General features: G+C 40.7%; 2 protein-coding genes across 2 annotated transcripts; one reads left to right on the top strand and one right to left on the bottom strand.

The window, feature by feature from the left end:
* Nucleotides 1-4,492: 4,492 nt before the first annotated feature.
* Nucleotides 4,493-6,646, bottom strand: LOC145959191 (uncharacterized). Its single transcript, XM_083077807.1, has 2 exons — nucleotides 4,722-6,646; nucleotides 4,493-4,624 (listed from the first exon to the last, which is right to left on the bottom strand). Exon 1 carries the CDS (start codon nucleotides 5,878-5,880, stop codon nucleotides 5,530-5,532), a length of 351 nt encoding a protein of 116 aa, XP_082933933.1. The 5' UTR covers nucleotides 5,881-6,646; the 3' UTR covers nucleotides 4,493-4,624; nucleotides 4,722-5,529.
* LOC145959190 (uncharacterized) lies at nucleotides 4,612-7,258 on the top strand. The gene is made up of 2 exons (XM_083077806.1): nucleotides 4,612-7,029; nucleotides 7,127-7,258. Exon 1 carries the CDS (start codon nucleotides 6,100-6,102, stop codon nucleotides 6,448-6,450), a length of 351 nt encoding a protein of 116 aa, XP_082933932.1. The 5' UTR covers nucleotides 4,612-6,099; the 3' UTR covers nucleotides 6,451-7,029; nucleotides 7,127-7,258.
* The last annotated feature ends 1,578 nt before the right edge of the window (nucleotides 7,259-8,836 follow it).

Raw genomic sequence — 8,836 nt, 5'->3', positions numbered from 1 at the left:
TTTAAAGACTCCAAACCCTCCTTGTGGCGTGTGTGTGTGTGTGTGTGTGTGTGTGTGTGTGTGTGTGTGTGTGTGCTCGTTTGTATACCACAAGGATAAGGACCCCGTGGTTCGTCAGCTCCACAGTATTTAAAGACTCCAAACCCTCCTTGTGGCGTGTGTGTGTGTGTGTGTGTGTGTGTGTGTGTGTGTGTGTGTGTGTGTGTGTGTGTGTGCTCGTTTGTATACCACAAGGATAAGGACCCCGTGGTTCGTCAGCTCCACAGTATTTAAAGACTCCAAACCCTCCTTGTGGCGTGTGTGTGTGTGTGTGTGTGTGTGTGTGTGTGTGTACGGGCGCACGCATGTGTGTATTAATAGTGGGTATGACCTCCTCGTGCGCGTATTACCTCATTCATACGATCAGGCATACTCTGTATTAGTCTTTTTATTTCATCCTGCGTAATTGCATCCCATGCATTTTGAAGAACTCTTTGAAGTTCTTGCAGTGACTGAGGTGCAGGTACGTGATTTCGTACTTTCTTGCCGAGATTGTCCCACAAATGCTCAATGGGATTTAAATCCGGACTACTTGCTGGCCAAACAAGTCGATTTATGCCAACTTCATCGAGGAAATCAAACACTCTTCTCGCAGTGTGTGGTCGAGCATTGTCTTGCATAAACAAGAAGTTCTCTCCGATAAAGGGTGCATACGGAACAACATACGGAAGGAGTATGTCTTCCACGTATACATCTGCGTTCATGTTCCTGTCAAAAAAGTGCAAATCTGTATGAGCGTCCGCTGAAATACCTGCCCAAACCATCACAGAGCCTCCATTGTAGCTGTACCTTTCACTTACAGTACAATCTGCAAATCGTTCTCCACGACGACGATAAATTCGTTCTCGTCCATCTGGAGAATAGAGACAAAAACGAGATTCATCGCTAAAGAGTACTTTGCCCCAGTCTGCGTAATTCCAGTCTCTATGCGCAACTGCAAAATTGAGTCGAGCTACGCGATGACGACCTGTAAGAAAAGGTACAGCCGCTGGCCTGCGCGAAAACAGATTTTGTTCCGCTAATCTTCTCCGAACGGTGTCAACGGATACATTGCAATTGTGGACATCCCTTAAATTGTTTCGAATTTGAACAGCTGTTCGATGTCTGTCTCTTAATGAATTTAAAACAATAAATCGGTCATCGTTTTCATTGGTACGTCGAGGGCGCCCAGAACCAGGCCTCCTCTTGAAAGAATTGGTGTCTAAGTACCTGGCATAAGCACGTTGCACAGTTGACACTGACAGATCAAGTGCCTCAGCAACGTATCTTCGACTTCTGCCATCTTCAATTAAAGCAACAACTTGAGCAGCTTTTTCTGGAGTTATCGTTGCCATAATCGAGAAGTAATTTCGAGAAGAAGTAATTAATTATGGTTTCAATAGATGAAGTCGCAAGGAGCAACGCGTCTAGAGAGCTAGCAAATCAATCGCATAACTTGTACTATAGTCTTTCAATGTTTTTTCCGTTTGAGACGTGCTTATGCCAGGTACATTGAAAGACTATAGTACAAGTTATGCGATTGATTTGCTAGCTCTCTAGACGCGTTGCTCCTTGCGACTTCATCTATTGAAACCATAATTAATTACTTCTTCTCGATATTACTTCTCGATTATGGCAACGATAACTCCAGAAAAAGCTGCTCAAGTTGTTGCTTTAATTGAAGATGGCAGAAGTCGAAGATACGTTGCTGAGGCACTTGATCTGTCAGTGTCAACTGTGCAACGTGCTTATGCCAGGTACTTAGACACCAATTCTTTCAAGAGGAGGCCTGGTTCTGGGCGCCCTCGACGTACCAATGAAAACGATGACCGATTTATTGTTTTAAATTCATTAAGAGACAGACATCGAACAGCTGTTCAAATTCGAAACAATTTAAGGGATGTCCACAATTGCAATGTATCCGTTGACACCGTTCGGAGAAGATTAGCGGAACAAAATCTGTTTTCGCGCAGGCCAGCGGCTGTACCTTTTCTTACAGGTCGTCATCGCGTAGCTCGACTCAATTTTGCAGTTGCGCATAGAGACTGGAATTACGCAGACTGGGGCAAAGTACTCTTTAGCGATGAATCTCGTTTTTGTCTCTATTCTCCAGATGGACGAGAACGAATTTATCGTCGTCGTGGAGAACGATTTGCAGATTGTACTGTAAGTGAAAGGTACAGCTACAATGGAGGCTCTGTGATGGTTTGGGCAGGTATTTCAGCGGACGCTCATACAGATTTGCACTTTTTTGACAGGAACATGAACGCAGATGTATACGTGGAAGACATACTCCTTCCGTATGTTGTTCCGTATGCACCCTTTATCGGAGAGAACTTCTTGTTTATGCAAGACAATGCTCGACCACACACTGCGAGAAGAGTGTTTGATTTCCTCGATGAAGTTGGCATAAATCGACTTGTTTGGCCAGCAAGTAGTCCGGATTTAAATCCCATTGAGCATTTGTGGGACAATCTCGGCAAGAAAGTACGAAATCACGTACCTGCACCTCAGTCACTGCAAGAACTTCAAAGAGTTCTTCAAAATGCATGGGATGCAATTACGCAGGATGAAATAAAAAGACTAATACAGAGTATGCCTGATCGTATGAATGAGGTAATACGCGCACGAGGAGGTCATACCCACTATTAATACACACATGCGTGCGCCCGTACACACACACACACACACACACACACACGCCACAAGGAGGGTTTGGAGTCTTTAAATACTGTGGAGCTGACGAACCACGGGGTCCTTATCCTTGTGGTATACAAACGAGCACACACACACACACACACACACACACACACACACACACGCCACAAGGAGGGTTTGGAGTCTTTAAATACTGTGGAGCTGACGAACCACGGGGTCCTTATCCTTGTGGTATACAAACGAGCACACACACACACACACACACACACACACACACACACACGCCACAAGGAGGGTTTGGAGTCTTTAAATACTGTGGAGCTGACGAACCACGGGGTCCTTATCCTTGTGGTATACAAACGAGCACACACACACACACACACACACACACACACACACACGCCACAAGGAGGGTTTGGAGTCTTTAAATACTGTGGAGCTGACGAACCACGGGGTCCTTATCCTTGTGGTATACAAACGAGCACACACACACACACACCTAAATTAAATTGAAATTATGTGCAACCATTTTTTTTCAAAATAGCGGATAAATGAAAGCATACAAAACCGATAAATAAAGGTTCCCGCTTTGCTCCAGTGCGTGGCGTGAATCAGGTATCGCAGCCCAATGGGACGAAATGCATGTGAAAGTGTGGAGTATCACCTTTACAATGCTTTTTTACCGAGCTCGATACGATAATTATTCGCTGAGCTGCAAATTGAAGAAGAAAAAAGAGCGTTTTTAATTAAATTCGGAATAACTCAGCGAAAAATCATCGTATCGAGCTCGGTAAAAAAACATTTTAAAGATAACACTCCACACTTTCACGAGCATTTGGTCTCATTGGGTTGCGTTACCTGATTTACGCCGTGCACCGTCCCAAACTCGATCCTTTAATAATCAATTTTACATCCTTTCACTTCCTTATCCGCCATTTTGAAAACAATGGCTGAGCATAATTGCCACTTAAATATTCTTAAAGTGGACATTACAGCCTTCATTTTGTTTTTTTAAACATATTTTTATCATCATTATTTACCAAGTTATGATCATTTAAAATTTGATGAAATTTTCTCAAATTTTAGGTGTACCGCTTTTTTTGCGGGTGAGTGTATATATATATATTATATATATTTATATTTGGCTTGTAAAATAGATATAGTTATTTACCTTGCGTTCCAATTATCATACCTTACTGGCTCTTGCGAATTTTTAATTAATAATTTAATTATTTATTATTTAACTTGCACTTTATTATTTATCACAGTAGTTAGCACTAGGAGAATTCTAACGCAGGGATCTCAGGGGGGTGAGGGGCGAGGGGATCTCAGCGGCGCGGGGGAATGACGTCACGCAGGATGGAGGGGGGATGACGTCACGCGGGACGGAGGGAATTTCGATGGCGCGGGGGCTGCGGGGCGGGGGACGCACGTATAAACAAAAATGGCGGTATTCCTATGAAGAAGATTTTGGGTCTCTCTCTATTCCTCCCTCTCTCTCGCTCTCTCTCTTTATCCCTTTATATTTCTATCCCTCTCTCTCTCTCCCTCTCCATCCCTCTATCCCTCTATCTATCTCTTTATCCCTTTTATCTCTCTTTCTCTCTGTATTATCGCAAGTATACAATATTAGTCATAAACTTATATTTTGAGATATTTCGGGGTCCGACGTTTTCGAGCAATCTGTGAATCATAGCGAGATAACAACACATTTTTGAGATATTATACAATATTACCAGTTAACAAACAATATAAATAGAAGTATTCTTTGAAGGATTGGGTGGATGGAAATGCGTGCGAAGAAATTACGTCATGATTTTGTTACAATTAAAAATATATATATAATTTATTTAAATGTGTGTGTTTAATAAAAAGTATACAATATAAAAAAAAAATAATAATAATAATATATAAAATAGACCGTCGGGCTATGTTGGGGAAGCCGTTTCTGAAAACAGAAGAAAACATACGCATTTCATTAGTTTAAATTATTTTAATAATTTATTTTAAAATACTTTTGATATATAATAAATTAAGATACTTACAATGTTATCCATCATCTATTTTAATTTGTGCAAATAGGGCACATGTTGCAGGCCAATATTTGATTCAAAGATCTTCTGCACTCTTTGCATGACATATTTTCCAAATGAACATAAGCTATGGTTCTATGTTCTCGAACAGCACTAGTTTCTTCATACTGATCCGGTGCTTCTAGAAAGCATTCGATACAAAATTTTAATCCATTTTCCATGTAGTAATATGAAATGCAACATATCTTTGTTGCTTGATTGTATGTCATTATTTCAGATATGCTTAAATCTCGCTGTTTCTTTTGTAACCGTTCATCAAGAATATCGACACTATTGTCACTATCATAATCACTGTCCTTCGCCAAGGGTTCTATATCAGATCCATCATCTTCCATCTCTCTCCTCTCTCTTTCCTCTCTCTCTATCTCCATCCGCTCCGCCACAACTGGATCCATCCAATAATCGTAATCATCATCCGTATCGTCGTCGATGATAATTACGTTTTCTTCAGCCATTGCACAAGACTAACGAAACACAGAAGAGCAACGAAAGAAATGATACTCTAGTGCAGCAGACCACCGAAACACAGAAGAGCAACGAAAGAAATAGCCGTTCGATAGCCGTTCATAGCTGTTCGATAGCCATTCATAGCTGTTCGATAGCCGTTCCCAACCCGTTCGATAAACCTTTGTAGATGCTCATAGCTGTTCGATAACCGTTCTAGCTGTTCGATAGCCGTTCCCAACCCGTTCGATAAACCTTTGTAGATGTTTAATAATTGTACAATAGCCGTTCCTAAACCGTTCACTACAGCCGCTCATTACAGGTTGATAGCCGTTTCTGAATTAGTGTTAATCGCACGCCGAAGCTCGTTTATCGCAGTCTGCAAAGCTCGCACATCCTTCTCGAACGCAGTCAGCTTCTCGTCTGATTCTTTCTGCTGATTCTTCAACGTTTTAACGCATTGTTCCACGTACAGTTTGTTGACTGCATCGGTATCAGCCTCAGGTTGCGCTACACGGCGAATCTTGCGCGACCTCGCGTCATAGTACGTAGCGACGCGACACAGAGCGTTTTGACGCAAGTAACTTGTCACCGATTTACCCCAATGATCGCTAGTTCTAATTGCTTCATTTCTCTGTTCGAATAATCCAAATTTGTTGATGGGCATTTTTTTCTCGATGCGAGTGACGTCGATCGACTGATTAGTTTCGTCGAGACACCGTTTAATTTATAATAAGGCCGACTTCGCGAAGTTCCTCTATAATCGACAGGATCTCGTTGTCGTGAGCGTTGTGGCCAGCTCGGCGCGAAGTCGGCCTTATTATAAATTAAACGGTGTCTCGACGAAACTAATCAGTCGATCGACGTCACTCGCATCGAGAAAAAAATGCCCATCAACAAATTTGGATTATTCGAACAGAGAAATGAAGCAATTAGAACTAGCGATCATTGGGGTAAATCGGTGACAAGTTACTTGCGTCAAAACGCTCTGTGTCGCGTCGCTACGTACTATGACGCGAGGTCGCGCAAGATTCGCCGTGTAGCGCAACCTGAGGCTGATACCGATGCAGTCAACAAACTGTACGTGGAACAATGCGTTAAAACGTTGAAGAATCAGCAGAAAGAATCAGACGAGAAGCTGACTGCGTTCGAGAAGGATGTGCGAGCTTTGCAGACTGCGATAAACGAGCTTCGGCGTGCGATTAACACTAATTCAGAAACGGCTATCAACCTGTAATGAGCGGCTGTAGTGAACGGTTTAGGAACGGCTATTGTACAATTATTAAACATCTACAAAGGTTTATCGAACGGGTTGGGAACGGCTATCGAACAGCTAGAACGGTTATCGAACAGCTATGAGCATCTACAAAGGTTTATCGAACGGGTTGGGAACGGCTATCGAACAGCTATGAATGGCTATCGAACAGCTATGAACGGCTATCGAACGGCTATGAACGGCTATCTTGGCGAAGGACAGTGATTATGATAGTGACAATAGTGTCGATATTCTTGATGAACGGTTACAAAAGAAACAGCGAGATTTAAGCATATCTGAAATAATGACATACAATCAAGCAACAAAGATATGTTGCATTTCATATTACTACATGGAAAATGGATTAAAATTTTGTATCGAATGCTTTCTAGAAGCACCGGATCAGTATGAAGAAACTAGTGCTGTTCGAGAACATAGAACCATAGCTTATGTTCATTTGGAAAATATGTCATGCAAAGAGTGCAGAAGATCTTTGAATCAAATATTGGCCTGCAACATGTGCCCTATTTGCACAAATTAAAATAGATGATGGATAACATTGTAAGTATCTTAATTTATTATATATCAAAAGTATTTTAAAATAAATTATTAAAATAATTTAAACTAATGAAATGCGTATGTTTTCTTCTGTTTTCAGAAACGGCTTCCCCAACATAGCCCGACGGTCTATTTTATATATTATTATTATTATTATTTTTTTATATTGTATACTTTTTATTAAACACACACATTTAAATAAATTATATATATATTTTTAATTGTAACAAAATCATGACGTAATTTCTTCGCACGCATTTCCATCCACCCAATCCTTCAAAGAATACTTCTATTTATATTGTTTGTTAACTGGTAATATTGTATAATATCTCAAAAATGTGTTGTTATCTCGCTATGATTCACAGATTGCTCGAAAACGTCGGACCCCGAAATATCTCAAAATATAAGTTTATGACTAATATTGTATACTTGCGATAATACAGAGAGAAAGAGAGATAAAAGGGATAAAGAGATAGATAGAGGGATAGAGGGATGGAGAGGGAGAGAGAGAGAGGGATAGAAATATAAAGGGATAAAGAGAGAGAGCGAGAGAGAGGGAGGAATAGAGAGAGACCCAAAATCTTCTTCATAGGAATACCGCCATTTTTGTTTATACGTGCGTCCCCCGCCCCGCAGCCCCCGCGCCATCGAAATTCCCTCCGTCCCGCGTGACGTCATCCCCCTCCATCCTGCGTGACGTCATTCCCCCGCGCCGCTGAGATCCCCTCGCCCCTCACCCCCCTGAGATCCCTGCGTTAGAATTCTCCTAGTGCTAACTACTGATATCCTGATCCGATCCAATATTAAATACCTTGAAGTAGATATTCAACACAATTGTATGGATAGATTAAAGGTATGTGCTGCAAAGATCTGGGATGCCAGAGGTGAGTTAACATTGATCTCATGTTATAGAGCTCCTGGTATCGGAATTGACATAATTTCTTGGAATTGTTTTTTTAATCAATTCAAGGGAAGAACTCTGATAGGAGGAGATTTTAATGCACATCACCCCCTTTGGGGTGACTGCAGAAGTTGTACTGTAGGATTGAATCTTGTAAATAGTCTGATAGAATCTCAGTTTTCTTGCCTCAATACGGGACAGGCAACATTAATCAGTTCCTCGAACTTTAATGTTGAGTCCTGTGTCGATCTTACTTTTAAATACATCAGATAGTCTTGATTTTGAATGGTCAGTCGGTTCGGATTTATGGGGGAGTGATCATCTTCCAATATCCATTTCCTCGACTACTAAATCGATAATTTATAAAGCATATAGAGGTGTCTTAAGGTATCACTCTAAAAAAACTGATTGGATAAAATTTCAAGAATATTTTAACTCTTCAGTATTAGAAGGAAAACTTGATTCGGCACATTTCCCTGATGTAGCATGCAGATTAAATGCGTTTATTAACATCATGATTAACTCAGTTGAGGAGGCAAATCCCAAAAATAAAAGTAATAACATTAGTCAACTGTCTCAAACTAACAAACATCTGCCTTGCCCGTGGTGGAATGAGGAATGTGGAAAACTGATTAGCAATAGGAAGAAAGCTTTAAAGGAGTTCAGAAAAGATCGTACGTGGGAAAAATTTATAGATTTTAAAAAACATGAAGCTAGAGCTAGAAGTGGTTTAAAAAAAATTAAAAAGGAATCTTTCAGAAGATTTTATGAAGAATTAAGAAAGAATTCTAATCCTTCTTTCGTGTGGAGAACAATTAAACGTTTTAAAAATAGATGGTCAAATTCAGGTAATAATAATATGTACTCTCCAAAGAAAACGAACGCAATCAGATCCGTAATATCATCTCT

Source organism: Camponotus vicinus, unplaced genomic scaffold (assembly GCF_025532165.1).
Source record: "Camponotus vicinus isolate PSW18456_S1 unplaced genomic scaffold, iyCamVici1.0 SCAF_1, whole genome shotgun sequence".
Classification (NCBI taxonomy): domain Eukaryota; kingdom Metazoa; phylum Arthropoda; class Insecta; order Hymenoptera; family Formicidae; genus Camponotus; species Camponotus vicinus.
The sequence above is the reverse complement of the archived record's forward strand: the minus strand, read 5'-3'. Positions and strand labels throughout refer to the sequence as shown.